Raw genomic sequence first — 21,608 nt, 5'->3', positions numbered from 1 at the left:
AGACTTGCTTTAATTCTTGGTCGACACGCCCGGTAGATAATTTGAAGTATTTCCTTTTGCCTGGCCAGAATTGTACGTCCAGAGCAGAGGGGGCCTGGCGTTTGTGTCAAGTGCTCGTAAATTCAAACGACCAACGGTAGTGTATTCCGGAATTCTTGAACTAACAACGCTATACCAGACCTCAGATCTGTTCGTGGAATCGTCTACAAAGTTTCAGCCTGCTATATGAAGATGTAAACAAAATCAAACCCAATTTAAGGTGTACATGCAGACGTAAAAGACGTACACGACCTTTCAAGGCATTCGCAGATGAAGACAAACACTTGCGAATAAGTACTTCCACCTCTCCTCCAAAACTGACGCTTCATCCGGCGAGTCACCGGGCGAGTGCAGGCTCTTGGCATTTCCTTCATTTTTTTTTTCGTATCCTTCACCTCAATAAAATGTCACCACAACCGCTTGTCTGCCGTGTCACGGGTGTCTAGCAGTTTCGGATGCAATATGTTCCCGGGGATCTTGGAACCGCTGAAGTACCGCTGTCCCTATTTTACTGGATGGCGTTGTTTGATCCGTCACTGAGCGGGTGTTGATTTTTGCTGTTTATTGTGTGGTTCCCGTGCTGCCTTTGGTTGCTTTGGATTTCCTCTCTACTCGGTATCGCAATGTGGGTTTTCATGATAAACCCACGTGCATCCACCTCGTTAGCTGCACGCGTCCTCGCGTCCTCGCTGTGGAGCTATAGTTCTAAGCTGAAGGCCACAAACTCTCGTGCAACCAGATCGCTTGCAAAAGATCTCCATACATCTGTATATATTCTGCCACCCCCCCCCCCCCCCCGTTGGGGGTTTGTTTGTGCATCGTGTGTTCCCGCACAACGATGGTGACCCACTCCATCCGGGGGGTAGTCTGATGGTGGCGTTGTGGAGAAATGAATAAAAAAAAAAATAATTGAAAGCGAAAGGAAATCTTACCAACGGACCTAGCGCATGTTAGCGAGTGGTTCACACTAATTGAAATGTTGCCCGTTGCTAATTGTTTGCCCAGCGAGTAAAAGCGAGCGACAGTGCTGTGGATAACGGAGTACTTGGGGAGAAGGATACTTTCCTCAAGAAAAGCTCGCCTGTGAAAGGGGAAGAGAAGGCGTCGGGCGGGAGATGGGCAATACCTGCACCTCGGGCTCCCTGCATCAAAGAATCACCAAAAGCACCGAAGTCACGTTGCAAGGCTCCGGATCGGTGTATTGCACCGTGACTGAAGTACAGGCATTGAGTTCTGCTGGTGGAGGAACCAGATTTAATTAGCAACTGTGGAGACATCACCATCGTACCCCTCGGAACACGGGGATCGGGGTTGGCCATTTACTCGACGGGTGCGGTAAATGGTTGTAGCTGGGTAATCTTTTTCTTTGCCCCCGGTTTTGCCCGGTTGCTATGGTGGCGAGTAAACGAAGCACATCTTCACACCGAAGCAAACCAGCAGCTTCAGTCAGCATCAATTATATTACATTTTATCGTTACGCGTTCTCTTTAAATGTTGACAAGGTACACTTGTATCTTGCGGTAGATGCGAGACAGACAGCATTCGGATGCCGTTCCAATAAAACTGGTAAAGAATGCAACCGTAGTTGTGGATGATTTTGTTTTTTTCTTAAGATCTCCCATAGATACATACAAGAAATTGGCAAAAAGTGTTACTGAGATCAATTCGAAGTTGAACTTTTAGTGGAGTCGTTAGCTACAATTTGTTTTCTTGAATTTCCTTGAGAGACTTTACAAGCGAGACTTGGGATATTCAATTGGGGCAATTGGGTATTCAATTGGGAAATGATAAATTGACGAGAATGTCTAGAATTAGTTCCAAAAAAAACTAAAACTCAAGAACTAAGCGCTCTATAAAGGCTCCAGAGATAGTGGCGACTCCTCCATTCTTCTTAATAGAGATGTTCTAATAATTGTACCTAACCATATGTTATCCAACTAACTTATAATATTCTCTCATTCTTTTTGAACGCGGCTCGGTCCGTGATTTCCTACAGGTACTGCGCACCGATGACTCTGCTGGGCTATCTCTACATCCGCACGTCCCGTGAACTTCGTCCCCCGGACGGGCCACTCTCGATAATGATGTTCGAGGCACGGGCCGAAGCACGAAGCCGTCAGATGTAAGTACTGTACCACACATACCTCTTCCCCTACTGGGAATCCTCTTCCTTCATCATTACCATTTTCTCGGTAATGGTTTAATCGGTGTTCGTGGGTGCCCCCAACGTTTGCTCGGGGTTCTGCCAACATTAACCCGTTTGACGTCCACGGTTGGACTTCCGTATCCGGTGTGTGTGTGTGTGTGTGCGTGCAATAATTTATCGATTACTGACGACCACCGTCGTCACTCACCATCTGCTCACCGAACAGTAAGCTCTTCTGCTTCTCCCGTCGTTCTTTCTATCGTTCGGGTTTTGCTAATGAGATGCCTTTGTTGCGAAACGGTCCAGTATCTTGAGGTGGATTGCATGCAACAAACTGGTATAACGAAAACATTCTCACGAATAATCAATCCCCGATTGGTCGTAACTTAATCTGATTGATATCAAGTAACCGCACCGGACCATAAACGCACTTGATGAAAAATAATTGTACGAAAGCGGATCAGAATTTGCATCTTTATTAGCGGTGGATACTAAACACGGATGAATCGAATGTGTGCAGCCATTTCCTAAAGAAATGTCAGTTTGACAGCTGCATATTTTAATGTTTACGTGTATGTCCTGTTAACGGCCACTGGAAGGATCCGAGATCTGATTGATCTCAAGTAACCGCACCGGACCATAAACACACTTGATGAAAAATAATTGTACGAAAGCGGATCAGAATTTGCATCTTTATTAGCGGTGGATACTAAACACGGATGATTCTAATGCGTGCAGCCATTTTCTAAAGAAATGTCAGTTTGACAGCTGCATATTTTAATGTTTACGTTTATGCCCTGTTAACGGCCACTGGAAGGATCCGAGATCTGATTGATATCAAGTAACCACACCGGACCATAAACGCACTTGATGAAAAAAAATTGTACGCAAGCGGATCAGAATTTGCATCTTTATTAGCGGTGGATACTAAACACGGATGAATCGAATGCGTGCAGCCATTTCCTAAAGAAATGTCAGTTTGACAGCTGCATATTTTAATGTTTACGTTTATGCGCTGTTAACGACTACTTTAAGGATCCGTTAACCGTTATTTTCTTTTTTCTTGAGAGCTAAGCTTCAAGTTTGTGCCACCATTTGCTGCACGCGATTTGATCGCTCACGTTCGGCTTGGTGTACCATCTGCTGTTTGCTATTTGGCCGGTTTGGAAATTTTCCATATCTCATATCTGCCTTCCACCATTCCTCTCTGCACCCTCCTCCTCCACTCCTGCTAGCACTTGATAATAGCGGTGCCAAATACATTACCGATAGTGGTTTTATGGTTTCGATTAGATTGGCCTTTACCCTGGGCGTACCAAAAATCGATCCAGCTGACAAAACTTCGCCTCACACCACTCACAACAGCGCGGATAGAACTCCTTCTGGAAAAAAGAGCATCGTCCGTATGCGATGAATGAATACCATCTGGAGCGATCATAGCGTGGCTTTTCACTTCCATCACAGTTATCTTCCACTCTCGTTTATGCCTTTTTCATCATTCGCTCACCAGTTAACCGCCACGTCGCCACCAACGCGAGCGCCAACGATGTGTGTCTACAAATATTTCAATCACATTACACCCCGTCAAGCTACGGCCACGGTAAAACGGTCCAAAAGCCGAACGAAATTGATGGTTGCGCGTATGGTTGGACGAATAAAACATATTCCCAGTTCCGGGCACCGGGACGACAAAAACCCCCGGAATACGGAATCGGATCGGAATGTTGCGCGAGAATCGCCCTTTCTTTCCGCGCTTGGCGTTACATCTAGCATCTAGTATTTGTGCATTAAGTATATTTTTGTTTGACATTTTTTTTACACTCTAGCTCCAACATGCTTCCTTTGTTGTACGAAAATCAACAACAAGAAGAGTAACATAACGATAAATTAGATACGAATGTGAAGCAACTCGGCTGATTGTTTTTATTTTTTACTTTGAAAACAGCAAATACTTTCGTTGGAAGGGGGGGCGTTACTTTACTGCAGCGTTACTTCACTGTGGGCAATGAGCGTTACGGAATGGTTTGTTTGCTTGGGAATTTGGTAACAGCGCGAAAAATGTAGGCAAGCATCCGCACGGCTAATTTGAAGCTTTAGACGAAAAGGAAACGTGTAACTGTCATGCATGCATGTATGTGACATAAACAGAATTAAGCGGAAAGAAAGACCTGTCAAACTTTTTGGGAGAAAATAATTCTTCCCCAAGAAGCATCTTCCCCAACAGCGCGGGCGAACGTTTTACAACAGTTTGGTTTATTTCCATACACTTCTTCGCACACACAAGCTACGAAATCACGAAACCAAAAAACGAGACAGTGACCGATGTAAGCGATAGTTTGCCAAAAGCTTACCCGGGACCATTAGAGGGTCGTTAGGGGAATTATAGTTTTAAGGACACCCTCCGGTTACTCCCTGAGCGCGAAAATTTTGCAAATGAAAGATCGAGCTCGAGCTATTAGTTTACATAGCAGCGTGCGGGTTGCCGAAAACTTTTGATTACTTAGACCACCGTTCCTCGCTGGATAATCGTTGAATGGCTATGCCATGATATTACTTTACAATCCCCACCATCGCTTGCTGCCGCAAACTAAAGCAAACTAAAATAGTGTTGAAGAAGTTTTTTTTTCACAGGATTTGTTTACCATTTTGCTGCTGGTGTCAAAAGATTGACAAAAAGGAAAACAAAAAGAACATTTTTATTATGTAGACTATTAAAATTCATTACCTTGACAAAGATCACCTTCAATGTATAAACCTTATTACTAAACTGTCAAAAATATGTTTAACAAAAAAGCCTTGGAAACAGAATTTTGAATCTGGATCTTGGATTTTAAGTGTCGAACTCTGGACATTCCTGTGCGAACAAGGTTTAGAAATTCTTTGAACAATTTTGGTACATCCTCGCGTACTTAAAGTTGACAATATCCCTAAGTTCTGCACCATTTAGATGCATGTCTAAAGAGGAAGTTGTAGTTTTTGGAGAGTCCTGGACACAATGGAGCTAAATTATGCTTTCAAGTTGGTGCATAGATACTCCTGAAGTGTTTGGGAGTTGAGAGCTAGAAGTTAACGGAGCTATAATCATGAGCTGAGCTAAGCCTGGCAATGCCTGGCGGGTGATGAGAATCTAACACCGACTGTGGGGAATTTGGAAGGTTAGGTCTTTAAAGATTAATCATCTCCAAACTTGTTCCAACTGGCAACGAATGGCAACTTTGATTTTCCTTCGAGTTCTAACAACAAAGGAAACAAAGGAAACAAAGAAGGGACAGGTTGGAGTCTACGTATATAAGGTTCAGGAATGTCTAGAATTCTCAAATTTACTACCTTGGTGAAATGACATCCTCGGACGACTGTCTCAAATGAAGATTTGAACAAAATTACTCCCCAACGCTGATAAAAATTTGACACGCCAATTGTCAACAATGCAGAGTGTGTCTGCTTTTTCTTTTCTTTGAAGAACTCTTTCCAGATTACTAACACACGTTCCGCTACTGGAACGGTTCGTTGCATATGTTCTGGAAGTTTCGCCGTACGTTCGCCGTCAGCACTTCCAGCATCCAGCATTTTCGGGGTCGATATTGTAACGTTTCATCTCGTTTGTGGACAAAAACGGAACTATTCCATCCATTTGCTGACAGTGTGCTTCCAAGTTAATGATGCGCTATTAAAAGTTTTGTGTTGCGTAATTATTTCTGTACCTCGGTTGGGCAAACAGGAGAACACCAATGCATCTGGTTTCTCTGCTATCTTATTCCCCTACCTCCCAAAAAAAAAAATAAAATAAAAAAAAAGAAACATACGACAAGAATATGTTCTCTTTATTGTGTTTCTATTTGCTTACTGTATCTACGGTACGGTTGTGTCCTTGCAGCTGAGCAACCTTCTGGCACCGGATGCCGGATAAACAACGACCCGACCGTTTTCTATACCCGCCGTAAAAATACGAAGCCATAACGACCCGGGGTGGGGGGAGTGCCACATGCGCTCCAGCAGCTTTGTGCGCTGCTTACCAAAATATCCGGCGACCGAACGTTTTTTTTTTTGGGGTAGATACACCTCGAATTCTCGCAGACAATATCTGATGTGTTTTGGTGTGGTTTGTGGTGGGAACGAGCAGCAGCAAAAAAAAACAGAGAAAACAAAGTTAAACCCACTATAACCGTACCTTGGGGAGTTGGTCGTGAATGAAATGAACGAAATTGTGCATCCTCTTGCCTGCCCGACGGGAACTGGTTGGAGTGCAATAAATATGTATACATCCTGTCCGCTCAGATAGCAATCGGTAGCAAGAAAGAAGGAATTCTGAAAATGTTCTGGATTGCACTTGGTGCATTCCAACACTGTATGAACCTTATGCATTACGATGTGTTTCCTGTAAAAATTATTTCACCTTTTGCTCTTGTAAAGCGGTCCATAATAACGATTATTGCGTGTTTGGTAAAAGATTTCTCAACCGGGTGCGCGTTGTGTGTCAAATGCCATGACAGTGAAGTTATCGAAGTTGCCCAACACTCGGTACGGATCCGATAAAATGAGATTGAAGACGAAACCATCTGGTCGGCTGTTGGTAAGGGCAACGGATTTATAGAGCTATCAGCACGATCTGTGCACATAGTGTCTTTTCGGCAAGGCGGCGACTTCCAAAAAGGGCTGCGAGTTAATGTTTAGGGAGTTTGGAACATTTAATACCACCGCTTGCTTTGTCTTTCTTCCTAACCATCAATCAACACACTCTCCAAACCTTGGTGGCAGTGGTTCTGTTTGCTTCGTTGCCGTTAGTATGCGAACGTTCAATAAAAGTGCACTTTTTATTATTCCGCTTCCACGGTTGACATTATCGTTTAATAGCAATCGCCACAGTTCCATTGGTTTGGAGGAATGGTTTGGGGTTTTTTTTTGCCGGTACTATAGCTACCAAAGGTTGATTGAAAACATCCCAAGTAGTTTGAGGAGATGATATAGTTTTTCCAGACTGCTTCGATTCGTGTTCATCGAAGAGTCCGAACTATTGAATCCGCTTCCCTGACGTTAAGTGAGTGTGAATCGTCGTAAAATCACGAGCACAAAATCTCGCACAAACTTTTCCGCACACTATCGGGGGCGCCCATCGCCGATCTTAATTGAGTGCGCCATCTGGCGTTTCGCTGTTGGATCCGGTTGGACTTATGGACAGTGTGGAATTACACATCCGCTTACCCAACCATCGATAAGCCATCTTTGAATATATTCGCTTTCCGCTTCTGCCACTCATTTTATACGGCCAGCAAGCAGCAAAATAGTTTCACGCGTTTTTTTTCTCTGCCACAATTAAAGTTACGATTAAAAGCCACGTTTGGTGGCACGAAATAGCAAGTGCGGGAAGGGGAAAAGTATATGAACCTTGGCAGTTACTATAGCAAGCGTTTGGTAAACGGGCGTAGCATGGTTAATTGCATATGAAACATCAAACCCCGTGGGTGCGCAATATAAAGCTCGAATCGAATGCAACAGGTCACGATAAAATTGTCAGCAGCAGATTCATTTCATAGCTTTTCCTCACGGTGCTACTCGATTTTATGTGCGATTCCTGGTACCAGTGGATGTCATTTAATAGTGGGGTTTTCACCGAAGCACCCTGTACGTTAATGGGAAGCATCGCAAATACGTATTATACATATTAATTGAACCTGAAATGCTGATGTTTGCATCTGAAAGCAGTGAAATGAGAGAATATTACGCATTATAAACAGGCGTGAAAAATTCCACCATAGAATTGGTAGGAACGTGTAACATTGGTGTCATAATAACGTGTAGTTCCTGGAACTTGTAGCATATGAAACTTGCACATTACACATTCACTGTGATTAATGTTGGGTCAAGTAGCTCATTTGTAAGAGCGGAGCGCACCGCACTCGCTCTCTAAAGTGTGCGGTGAGCTGTGCGGGAGCGCGCACAGTAAGATGACCGGAGCGATTGAAATACCTCTTTCGCTCTTGACCCACTATAGGCTTAGAAAATTTTCAAATTTTTTGAATTTTTTTTATTTAGTTTTTGTTTTTACTCTTTTTTTAATTTAAAGCATTATTAGAGTGAAAAGAAACTTATTTCAACCAATTGGCATTAAAATAAAACAATTTAATTTTTTTTTGCAAAATTTCCCAAAAAAATCGTAAGGGGTAAGCCTTATGAAATTTTCGAGTGTAAAATTTTTTTGAAATTTTTTTCTGATTTTTTTAACTTTTTTTAATTTAAAGCATTATTTAAGTGAAAAGAAACTTATTGCAACAAATTCCCATCAAAATATATCACATTTAAAATTTTTGCTACATTGCTCAAAAATGAAGAAAATTTTACATTTTCTCAAACAGGGTATGGAACTTGGTTCCTCGAATAACTTCTGGCACAGACATCTGAGGGCATGGCCGTCCAAGAAGAAAATGTAGCCATTGGTGCCATCTACCGACCACAGGTTAAAAATTGGCGATCCGTTGGATACCGACCGAGTTATAGGCAAAACTTGGTGCAAAAATGAGGAAAATTTTACATTTTCTCAAACAGGGTATGGAACTTGGTTCCTCGAATAACTTCTGGCACAGAAATCTGAGGGCAAGGCCGTCCAAGAAGAAAATGTAGCCGTTGGTGCCATCTATCAACCACAGGTTAAAGTTTAGCGATCCGTTGGATACCGACCGAGTTATAGGCCAAACTTGATGCAAAAATGAGGAAAATTTTCATTTTTTTTTTCATTTTTTGATTTTTTTTATTATTTTTCTCTCTTTTTTTTTAAAGCATTATTAGAGTGAAAAGAAACTCATTGCAACCCATTGGCATTAAAATAAAACAATTTTATTTTTTTTGCAAAATTTCTCAAAAAAATCGTAAGGGGTAAGCCTTATGAAATTTTCGAGTTGAATTTTTTTTTCAGATTTTTTATTCTTTTTTTAATTTAAAGCACTATTTAAGTGAAAAGAAACTAATTGCAACAAATTCCCATTAAAAAAAATCAATTTTTAAAATTTTGCAAAATTCCCCAAAAAAGATAAGGCTTTTTCTTAGGAAATTTTCAAATGGGAGCGCATCGCACAATCGCTCCTGTGTGTAGCGCTCCTTGTGGTGCGAAACTTCGCTTCTGGAAGCGCATCGCACAATCGCTCCTGTGTGTACCGCTCCGTACGGAGCTACCTCTTTTTCCCGTGAGCTGTGCGGGAGCGCGCACAATAAGATGAGGTACCTCTTTCGCTCTTGACCCAACACTAACTGTGATCAAAAAATATTTTTTTATAGCGTAACATTGTAATTAAATGCTATATAAAAAGAAAATTAAATTTTCACCAATCACCAAACGATCTACGCCCACTGTGCGTAGGCAACTGTCAAAATAGCAGTTCGCATCCCAAAAGCGCGTCATGTAAACACACCCTTGCATCTTTCTTTATAAGCACTATTTCGATAGCCTGCTCCAAGCAGCTCAGGAACTTAACCTTGTGGATCTAACTTTTCCCGCTACTACCACGGACGTACGAAAACAAACGTGTGAAATGGTACCAAATTGGATAAAAGTAAATCATCATACGTTCATAACGAGCGAGTTCGTTCGCGGTATAATCCGCATGTAACATACTCAAGACTCCAGACCGGGGGGGGGGGGGGGGGACTGTACAGGACTGTAAATAAATAATCAGACCATCATGATCCACCACCATAAAGTTATCGCCCCTAGCGCGCTAGGGTAAGCTACACCGAGAGAAAAGTTTCCAAAAACCTGACCGCACAAACTGTGTTAGCAAACTGAGGAAGTAATCCCGATGCAGCTGGTGAGACGCTGCTGGTACAAAGTTGGAATTAATATTTGATTACATTAAAATAAATGGTTATTCAAAATAAATCACATTTGCTGTATAGAAGCAAAATTGTGTAAACTTTAGTATTTTTATGAAATTGATGTAGTCTGCTACACTCCAAACTTGTTTCGCTTGAACTACAGAGTCTTGTTACAATCAAGGTTATATTTCTGAAGGACATCTGTCGTCTATATTCCACTCCAGCACAAATATCATCAACGTGGATACATCTGTGCTATACTTTTGAAATCTGACAACGTGCAAAAGGTCACGGACACTTCATCTTGAGTTTTGATGTCCTTTGGACAAAGATATCTTTAAGTTGGGAAATTCTTTCATGGTAGAAAAGCATATAGCTATTCTGAGTATGTCTTATCAACATATTTCTACGCTTTTAATACTTGCTTAGAGTTCTTAGAAATTTTATTCTTGTGTCAGTAATTTGAAGTAAAATGTTAGTTTAATTCTTCAAACTTTCTTTGGAGATAAAATAGACGAAAAAACCTGCATGACTACAGGAGTTTTAGAACAATGGAAGTTTCATGGAAGATGTTCAAGTGCGTTCTCCAAATAATGTTGTTAAAGAAAATCTTTTTTTGAAGTTTATTTTCGTTAAAAATTCCTATTAAAATTTACAATTTCTAAATTGATAATTGGGATTGCGCTTGTGTGTGTTCAGAAATTTATGTCGGCCAGATTGGAGCAACCACATCAAAATTGCAGTAAAAACTAGAATGTCCTGCACAAAAGCAAACGGCGACGGCTGTGTATGAGCGATATCCGGTGCCCATAACTCGGTTGTTTATGGTCGGCCGCTAGGTATTGAAGTATCAAAACGTATTAAACTGCTTACAGGCTTTAAGCAATGGGCAAGCAGCGTGGTTGTGGGGTTGTGCAAAAAAGGGATGGACAGTGTAAGTGTTCGCAAGTGGTCGTAAATAATGATGATACACATATACGTATGACAAAAAAAAACCCCCTCGAACAACTTCAACTCGTGGTAGTCCTTTTTTCGGCTGGATGGAGGATGAAGTTATGCGATGAAAAGAGAGCTCTGGATGGAAAATTGAAGCAAGCGGACGGCCACCGGTAACGGTGACGGCAAACTCAACTGTACTGGTAGGAAATTATCAACGTCCCCAACTACCCCCGGACACACACCACGGGCGCATTCGCACACTAGAGAAGTGCTTGTCACACAAATGATGACAAATGTACATACGAGACACAGAAAATAATGGATGGAACGAAGATTCGATGACATCCTGGGTAGTAGGATGGGCGTGAGTAGGCAGAGGATGTCTTATCTCAGTCGCTTCGTACTCCGTCACCATGCTTCCGGTCGTACCATGGTTGGACGGCAAGACGAAAGCCTTGTACGAGCTCTACCATTAGCTCACGATTAGTGGCAGAAATTGTTTCATGTCCTTTGATTGTACTTCTTCTTCCACCGCGCGTTCCGTAGCTGCACCTAACAATGATAGAAGGCTCTGTCACTTCTTCTCCAGTTTTTTTTCTTGATTCACTTAAAAAATAACACACAATATGAAACCTGTTAAATTGCCGACACTCTGTTCTTGTAGCGCTATTGCTTTTAGCAGTGATTTTCACACTCTCACCTATTCGACTATTTGCAGACGCCTGTCCAATGCTGGCCGTGGTAAAAGTGGCCCTGGAGGATCTGGAGCCGGTGGTCGCGAAGGAACGCCGGAACAGACAGGTGCGGGCGGATCGTCGGCGTCAACAGCCTCGGCGGCAGTGACAGCGTCGGCCAGCCTGGGCGGCAACTCCCGGACATACGATCTGTACGATGCGGAGGCGGACGTCAACCGCGAAAAGCGCACCCAACGTCACCTGGGTGCGATGGCATCGTCCCAGGTACTGTGCGTCTGCCCATTAATGATCCTAAGGTAAGTTGTGTACGATACCGGGAGTGTCTTAACAGCTTTTTTTTTTGCTGCTAATAAGGTAAGGTGACGATAGTGCGCCCAGCAGGACCGACAAAAGTCAAAGACCGGGCAAGTAGTTCGACCAGAACGCTCGGAAAACCGGCGGGCACACGTTTTGCCATTAAGGAGTAGCCCAGCGAGACTGTTGGCATTAATGTTTCGCCTCTTCCAATGTTCCCTGGGTTGATGGACGGCAAACGCATTACCACATGGGCGCTTGGGAAAGGAAGCGCCTGATGACGACCATCTTACCATCGCTCGTGGATGGACGTAGGATGTAAAATATTCATTATGAATCATTCACTGTTCTCCCATCCCAGTAGCTTCGCTAAGAGCCTTCGCCGTGTGCCGTGCCGAAGCTACTATACATTGTGTGCGATGAATGATGGTACGGTGGCGGTCCACCGTGGTGTGTGTCACGCGCAATGGTTTGGCGAACTTTTCCTTCCAGAGTCCGCCAACAAATCGCACACAATTCAATTGTCTTTCTGCGCCGTACGCACTACCGAGAGGAACGTTTTTCGGGCATCTAGAAACGGGTCGTCTTTACTTGGAGTGTCCCAAAACCATCTATCATTGTGTCTTGCTTTCAATTAGGGGATTGTCTAGTTTGTTGCGACTTGCCTACAGTGTGAGTCTGTAACAGAAAAAAAAACCGCAAGCCTACCAACCACCTGGGACGTTTCTCACTGAGTTAAAATTTGGTGAACCTTTTTGCTTGTTGGGCAAACCTGATGGCTGCCATAATTGTTGCCCATTTCTACTGAGCATCTTGAATGTTTAATCGTCATTATATTACACCATTCGTTTACATCTGTAATCCCCTTATTCTTTTGGGGTACTTGCATGCTGCAGCTGGAAACCAGCTGTGTTTGAAACCTTCTTGATCTATAAATCCTTTCCTTTGTTTGTTGATGTAATTTTCAAACATTTGATTCTGCGTAGTACATCGCCCAGTTGGTTGGCGATAATATTCAATTTTTACTTAAGATTATCCATATACTGTGCTTGCAATTTAATCACTCAAGACCAGCATGGTTTTAGATTTGTTTGATACAAAAATTACTAATTCTTGGAAGTAAATTCAAACAAAACATTTGGAAATACAGTGGAGAGCCGATTATCCGGGCATGTTGGGACTCAATGATGGCCGGATAATCGAACAACACGGATAAAAGGTTCACAAGATATTTAGTTGACAGCTTTGCGTTTATATAATACAGTTTAATATTTGCTCTTATTTTTCCTACGTTTAAGTAGCTGTCCTTGCTGTCCATGAATTCTAACAACTCATCAGCATACGATTTTGCAGAGTTTGAAATCTACAGGGATTTTCAGTCAGTCATCTTCTGATTCTGAATTAGATTCATCGTCCGTATTGCATCTTGTTTCTATAATAATACCTGTGTCGCTTTTGAATTCGTATCCAGGATAATAAGAGTCTATTAGTGTCCACCTCTCTGCACTTTTCTCGCCCACATGTTCCAAATATGATAGTTTTTGAAGATCCTTCCGATCCTTAGTTTATACCATCCTTCAATTTCCGGAGTTTCAAGACCGAAGTAGAGTTACATCCGGAACCTTCTTCCGAGTCAGAGCCAATGAAACAATGGTATCAAGAATAATCATTTTTTCCAGAAATCTATTACTTTTATACAGCGTATACACCTGTGAGTACGTCCTGTTCCTTGGAAAGTACAAACGAGTATAAACGCACCTCAGATCTCATGCATTAAAAAAGCATGGCTGGATTCGATATGAAACTGTCATTTACAGAACCTGCACGGATAGTGAGACAACCGGATAAAAGGTACCCGGATAATCGGTGCTCCACTGTAACTCAAAACAACAATTTATCGAAAAAGTTCCTGAGTTTTTTTTTGTTAAGACGAATAACTAAACTCTTCAACCACATAGCGTAAACACAGATTAAACTCGTCGAGCACGTAGTGTATATGCGTTGAAATGTCAACAAAATACAAAGCTGTGTCTACGGGTGATAAGTAAAACCACGTGGTTTTTGTTATTCTTTCTTCACTCGTTATCACTCGTTAAGATTTTTAGTAAAATCCAGAGTTTTATCATAAAATTACTTTTTCCCGCAATTAATATACATATTTGAAAACATTTCTTTAGTTAGCGCGATTGTTTATACACACTCTTCACTCCAGTGTTTGTAAATAATAAGGTGTTAATAGTGATTGTTGTTTTCCGGGTGGAAAATTTGTTTGCTAAACTGTTTTAGACACCACAATAAGCTTAAATGGTAGCTTCTGATTTTAACTGTTGTGCTAAAAACCTTCAGCATGATGTGTTTATAATATCGGTTGGCGTAATTGGTCTAACCACTTAGCGCTTCGCGCTATTCCCACCCACTACGAGTGGATGTATAATTTTAAACATCATATCTGGATGTTGCCGAACGCGAAACTATTCGCGTGCATTAAGGTAAAGTATTCAGGAGTGTTAAATCCAATAATCTCACCCTAGCACTTTCAGAGTTCACCGTAGCCAATATACGTGGGGGTTTGGTAACAAATAGCAGTAACAACAAACCAAAACAACAACAACAAAAAAACCCATGCGGAAATCAGGCTCGCAAATTGTGTGCGGCTAAAAATGAATACATAAGTGTGTGCCTTAGATAGAGCAAGGAAAAAAAACAAACAAACAGCGAGCAAACAGTCGGAGATTGAAAAAAGCGTAGGCTGCCGGAGTTCAAGAGCATCGACATAATCCCTTTAATGCTTCGCTTCTCCACTCGGCGCTGGTACAACGCTGGGAATTGGTGGTTCCCCATCGCCCCCATCGTCGTTTGGAAGCCAGCGTCAATCCACTCGAACCGCGAAACGCGGCCAAATTTAACGACCCGCGCTTGAAGAAAAGAATACCGAAACAGAAACAAGACGAAGGTCGTATCCTGCGCGTCTAAACCGCCAAAAAAAAAGGACGCGCGCTTTACTCTTCTGCGCTGTGTACGGTTTTCTGCTGTGAAAATTAGCCATGAGATTAATTAGAAGCGAAACCCGATAAAATGGGATGCTGGGAGGTTTTGATGGGACGATATGGTTCTTCCATTTGCACGAGCCTACCGGTGTGTAACCGGTGACCTTCGGCGTCACGTAATTAATGGGCAATGTGTTCTGTTCGTTACAGGTAGTTCACCCTTAGCCAGAGGTTTGAGCAGAGTGACCGAGCGCAATATCATTGCACGTACTTTTACTCCATGCACGGCGACGTGTTACTGTGTACTATCTGATCGAAAAGTTAACCGCCTTTCCGAAAAGGAAAGCAGCCCGCGATGAAGGTTATGCAAACGGTAATGCTGTAAAAGATGAAGTCACTCTTCCCAAAAAGGGGGTTTTTGGGAGTTTTTTTTCTTCTTCCTCTCCTTGCGGAAGCTCAGGTGAGCGCGCGGTGCCGTGTGTATTTTCTGTATCATCTTTCAGCCTGACCTTGTACACGTCGTCAAGATTAAGCTCGAACGCATAAGGGAGTGGAATATTTTACTTCTTTTTTTTGTAGGTTGCCGTTTGACGTTGGAGGAAAAAAACCGAAAAAAGCGAATAGATAGAATAGACAGGAGAAAGGAAGGAGAACAAACAACAAAAAAACACGCATAAGTACGAAGATACGTTGCTGGGCTGTACAGAGAAAATTTATCCCACCGGAGAAGGTGAAAGTGTACGCAAGTGAATTAGCTCTGGTAACGAAGAAGTTAATATACATTACCGAACGACACTTCGGTTATGGGGCGCGTACCATCTCAAAGAAATGCCCATCCGGTCTAGCAGCGAGTGTGACGATAAGAGGTACGATCTGCGCTGTACGATCCTGTGATCCCTTTACCTTTACCGACAAGATAAAGGGAAAACCGTTCAGCCACCATGAGTGGAATGAGAAAATGAGACTAAGCACAACACAAACGCTAGATTAGGACGGTTAGAGCCAGGCGCATTGGTATGACTGTTTGGTAGGATCTGAAATAATTTTGCCGCTTTTCTTTTGAAGATTGTCTGGGTTTTTTTTTTTGTATAACCACAATCACACGGCACCGCGCACGAAAAAAACGTCCATCTTTAATTCCGTTCCAGAATTGACCGTGTTTTTTGCCATTTGCCATTTTCTATGGTTGTGCTTAATGGGGTGGGATGCAGATCGAAAGACATATATTTGTGGCCTACTTCTATACACGAGAGAGAAAACAAAACAAAAAACACACACGCACATTCAGTCCACCCAAAAACGGGGGTTTGTTTCATCGGTTTTCTCGTGGGAAAGCTTATTTTTCCCTGTTCTTTTCATTTTATTTATTTCATTAAAGGTTTTTTTTTTTGTTGTTGTAGGGGAACGAGGGTTTATTTTTCTTTCTCCCCCTATCGAATAGAAACAAGGGGGTGGAAGGTGGATGAAACACACGGATGAGCATTTTCCCGCCCCGAATAGAAGTGACGAAACCGCACCCGAAATGCCCCCCCCCCCCCCCCCCGCCCTTCGATAATGAGGATAATGGGGACGGATGTGTAATAGGTTGAATAATGAGCGAGGTATGAAACGGAAGGTGCAAAATAAAAACGTACCCGAATCTCATCTTTCTTTGGTACGAGCCCGTAAGCAACACTGAATAAAGAAAGAAGAGAGTGAGAGAAGAAAAAAAACACCACAGAAGTGAAAGTTAGAAGGTCGCCACCGGCATTAAACTGCCTCACTCTCGGTGTATAGCTTTGACCGTGGAGACTTTCTCTATCTCTACTGTGCGGAAAAGCCGACAACCATGGTGTGAGGGTTTTTTTTTGCATTACGGTATCCAATTAATTAACTTCGTTCCACCCCCCCGGGTGTGCCGTGTTTCCCCAGGTGCTGTTCCTGTTTGCTTTTTTGGCTTTCGATGGCACATCTTGTCATCTCGGTCATTTTGTGCCCATTAGCCCTCGATAGATGGCCCCCGGGATGGAGATGTATACATTTGTTTACTTTGGCCGACTTCACCCGTGATGCATGGATGCTACCGCCCTGAACGGTAGATCAACCGTAGCGCAAAATGTACTGGGCGTGCACAACACACCATTCATGGTGAATGATTGACATCGACGTAGTTTATCGTAACGATTGAGTGATTCGAGTGCGTACAGACAGCTACTGTGTGGTTGTTTTTTTCGCAAAGGCATTCATTTGAATTTATTATATGATATAAAGTATTCATTTTATTCCATTATTGCTGTCTAATGGGATTTTTTTTGGTTCATTCTTTTGATCAATAGATGCTTGAAGCTTTGCTTTGATATAATGTATGTTAGGTTCTTCTTTCTTGCAAAAGAACTACATAATGCCATTGAGTCTTTTATGTTGATATTATGTTGTTATATTTTTTCGGATGTAAATTCAAAATCGACCACTTCGTTGCACCTTTTTTGCCTCTTATTTGTTCTCTTTCTTTCTCGTTTTTCTAGCCCTGCACAATAATAAAGGTTTAAATCTTAATTACAAAATTACGTACTATTCGGTTGAGTAAGTTTCATATAACTGAAACCCAATTCTTTCACTAATGGAGGCTCCTGGTGGTTTTCAGATTTTACAATGCTTCCTTATTCATGTTTTTTAAAGCGTCGCAAGGAAGAATCTTAACTTGGTTCAAATCTCAAATACAAAAGTACTTTTTTTTCGAATGGGAATAGATTCATATCACTAAAATCCCAATCCTTTCACTAATGGAGGCGCCTGGTGGTTTTCAGATTTTACAGTATTTCCTCATTGATATTTTTTAAAGAACCCCAGAAAGGAAACTAAACTCGGTTTTTAATCATAAATACAAAAATACTTACTTTTCGAATGGGAGAAAGGAAACTAAACTCGGTTTTTAATCATAAATACAAAAATAGTTACATTTCGAATGGAAGTAGTTTCGTATCACTAAAATCCCAATCCTTGCACTAATGGAGGCGCCTGGTGGTTTTCAGATTTTACAGTATTTTCTCATTGATATTTTTTAAAGCACCACAGAAAGGAAACTAAACTTGGTTTTTAATCATAAATACAAAAATTCTTAGTATTCGGATGGGAAAGATTCATATAACTTAAACCTTATCCTTGCACTAATGGAGGTGCCTGGTGGTTTTCAGATTTTCCAATGTTTCCTCATGGATATTTTTTAAAGCACTACAGAAAGGAAACTAAACTTGGTTTGTCATAAATACAAAAATTCTTTATATTCGGATGGGAAAGATACATATTACTAAAACCCAATCCTTGCACTAATGGAGGCGCCTGGTGGTTTTCAGATTTTCCAGTGTTTCCTCATTGATATTTTTTAAAGCACCACAGAAAGGAAACTAAACTCGGTTTTTAATCATAAATACAAAAATTCTTAATATTTGGATGGGAAAGATTCATATAACTGAAACCTTATCCTTGCACTAATGGAGACGCCTGGTGGTTTTCAGATTTTACAGTGTAGCCTGATTGAGAGTTTTTAAAGCACCGCAAGGAGGGAAATAGGATTTAATTCTCGTATATATATGCTGCGAGTATTATAACACTCTTTAGTAATTGTCCGCTCCCTTTTAATTTGATTAATATATATATAGAATTTTCATCTCTTGTAACGCATTGTTCCAACGCGGTGTTACAACAATCAACAAATGATGGTAATTGGATAAATAAATTTGCTTTTAAAAATATCAACATTATGATGGACAATATGATGGCCTACATATTTTCTTTTTTTTTCGTTGCGTTCCAATTCACTTTGATGTGCGCGTAACGCTTTGAAGAGTATTAACATCCATAGAAAAGCAATCAGTTGATTTGTGTGTATACAAACAATGTGTTTTTTTTTCCTGTTCCTGCCCGCTGTTTATTTGTCCTTGCGGGATACGCAAGTGCATGTAAATTTTCCATTTTCCAGAATCCATTTGCATGATGAACAGCAAAACAAGCCTACTATGCACCACGTGCGTTACAAATGCACCCCTCGAGGGGAATGCTTGTGAGCTGAGTTGATGAATATTGTTATGATTTGACACCATGTGTGGATGCAACATGCAGGTAATGCCTGTTCGGGTGCGGTGGTTGTTTTCCTTCTTGGAAGGAATTTAATTCAAATTCCTAACGATTGAACCTTCCAAACGAGCAGACGGGTGAATTTTCATCCACTAAAAATTTTTTTTAAAAAATGTTCCATTTTACTTTTAACTTAAAGCTATTTCACTTTAAGCCCCGCCGGACGTTTGCCAATATTCAATTATTAGTTCCAGTGTTCCGAGAGTCCATTAGCGTGAATAAATTCGACCGAGGTCACAGCGAAACGAACGCGATTTAAGTGGAGAATATAGAAAATCGCCACACTTCACCACGAAACGGAAAGTCATCAGAATCTTCTTCGTTCGTTGCTTTTCTTTCCTGGTCGTTTAAGAACCAAGTCTGGCACAGTAAAGGTCGGTGTGATCCAGCGCGCGAGGCAATTGAACCTGGCGGGAAAATTGCTACTTCCTTTTTAAGGACACACATACAGATAGCAGACAAAGATAGCATCAAACACACCCACGCCATTGCCACTAATGGAGGACCAAAAACTCGATGAGCAAAAGCTACTGTGGCGGAAGAACAAATCAAATCTAACGCAAATTTCGTTCAAGAAAAAGGGTTTTTTTCTGAAAGCAAATAAGCAGACAATAGGCAACATGTTGGTGGACGCAGGGGGTTTTTCCTTGATTTTTTGTATCGTCTCTTAATTTTCGGAAGAAATATTGAAAACATCGGTAAAACAGTGTGAAGCACTTCCAACCTGATAGCTGCCACTCACAATCACATTTTATGCGCACAAACGATACACTACGATTACATGTTTTAAATTTAGCGATCAAATATCGTTTCGCTTGTTCCTGTTATGGTCTTCTTCTTCTAGCGGTCGTTCTCTTCTCGCTACAAAAAAACAACTCCAATACATCGAATTTTTCGAGAGCTAAATTGATTGCTCGCTCCTTGGTCTGGGGGAAGGTTAGGGAAGAAATAAATAAGAGAACGAGCGCCGATTTCTTCCTGTGCATGTTCTTGTTCAATCGCTCCGCCACATCCAGCACAGGACGTTTTTCGTTTTGCTCGACGTGATTCGCCACTAAGCAATATCGTATCAGGTAGCAAAGCGAAAGCGGCCCATGACGCGCGAAGGGGAGATGTGTATTTGTTCTATTTATTTAGCACACAGCAACAAAAAGCAACAGTTGGGTGTGCGGTTTAGTTCGATACTAATTTCGGTACGGAATGAAGAAAAACAGGCCGAAGTTTGCTAACCTTTTCGTGCGTAATTTAAATAAATAGAAACACGTCAAGAGAAAATACAACCCGAGCAAGGGCGCGTGCCATGGAATTCGTTCACGCATCGCTCTGCAACGATGCGTGGTGTAATTGACGTACGTCAAACAAGGGTGTATGTGTGTAACATGACACATCGAGGCACAGATACAGATTAATTGAAACTTATGCAAATATTATCTGAAATGTTCTATGTATGAGATTGTGTTAGAGTCGATTATTGGAATATCGAAAAAGCCCGATTGATTAATTTCCACGGATAACCGAACTTAAAGCTTTTAAGCTTGAGTATGAGTGAGTTAGTGAGTGAGTGAGCATGAAAAGTTTTTATGAATCTTTTACTCACTTTTTTGCATTTTAACTCACTCACTCTTTGCGCCGGCTAGTGACTCACTCTTTCGCTCTTGAAATCGCTCCTAAATTAGTAGATATTTTGTTACTCTATTTAAGTCTATTTAACTCAATAAGAGTGAATAAAACAATTTACCGCTATCGATTGAAAAAAATCAAATATTTCATCTTTCCACGAAATTTATGAATCACAAGAGATTGAGAAAAAGATTCAAATCCCTATAGTCACTCTTTCAAATTTTCTCTCAACTCTCTTCTCTTATATATACGCTAGAGATGTGATTACTCACTCTTTTCAGAGAGTTGAAACAGAGTGAAAGAGTTATTATAAGGATTTGAATCTTTTACTCACTCTTTTGAGAATCATAAAAATATTCATGAATCATTCATTTCCCTCACTCTCTGTGCCGACTTATTACTCGCTCCTTGGCTTTTTTACTCACTCACTCTCTCTTCCGACTAATGACTCACTCTACGGAGTTTTTACTCACTCACTCTCTGTGTCGATTAATGACTCACTCTTTTGGGGGTTTTCACTCACTCAACAAGGGAGAGCAAGTGTTTTGTTATTCTTTTTGGGATTTAAACCATTCTACTGCAGTGAATAGTTATTTATTTGTTACTCATTGGTGGGCACAGAAAGTGAGTGAATAAAAACGCAAAAGATTCAATCATTTTTGAATCTCAAAAGACATTGAGAGTGAGTGAATTGACACCATAGACTCCTTTGCTGTATTAAAGTCACTCAACTCACTCAAACTCACTCTTAATCAATGTGCGCATCTTTAGTATATGCACAACCGTAGTGCAAAACGGATAAACGAGCAGCACGGATAAAGAGTACATCTGTCTTTGTTGATATATACAGCAATACAATTATCCGTGTAATTTTGGGATGAGTGTGTTTGGTTTTAAAAAGCAAAAAAGCTCAACCATTGTTTTACTTCCACCCTCACGAACGAATCCACACAGCCGGTTAATCAAAAGCCA

The 21,608-nt window shown here is 41.3% G+C and overlaps 1 protein-coding gene across 2 annotated transcripts in view; it reads left to right on the top strand.

The window, feature by feature from the left end:
- The window catches only part of LOC125761521 (G-protein coupled receptor moody), a 74,534-nt gene that overhangs the window by 36,536 nt on the left and 16,390 nt on the right, over positions 1-21,608 (top strand). For both annotated transcript variants that reach the window (XM_049422738.1, XM_049422729.1), the window contains 2 exons: positions 2,036-2,161; positions 11,646-11,918. In XM_049422738.1, the coding sequence (XP_049278695.1) occupies positions 2,036-2,161; positions 11,646-11,918 (399 nt within the window). The remainder of the gene's footprint in view (positions 1-2,035; positions 2,162-11,645; positions 11,919-21,608) is intronic.

The sequence above is a fragment of the Anopheles funestus genome, chromosome X, assembly GCF_943734845.2.
Source record: "Anopheles funestus chromosome X, idAnoFuneDA-416_04, whole genome shotgun sequence".
Taxonomy (NCBI): Eukaryota; Metazoa; Arthropoda; class Insecta; order Diptera; family Culicidae; genus Anopheles; species Anopheles funestus.
This window is presented reverse-complemented; position numbering and strand designations above follow the sequence as displayed.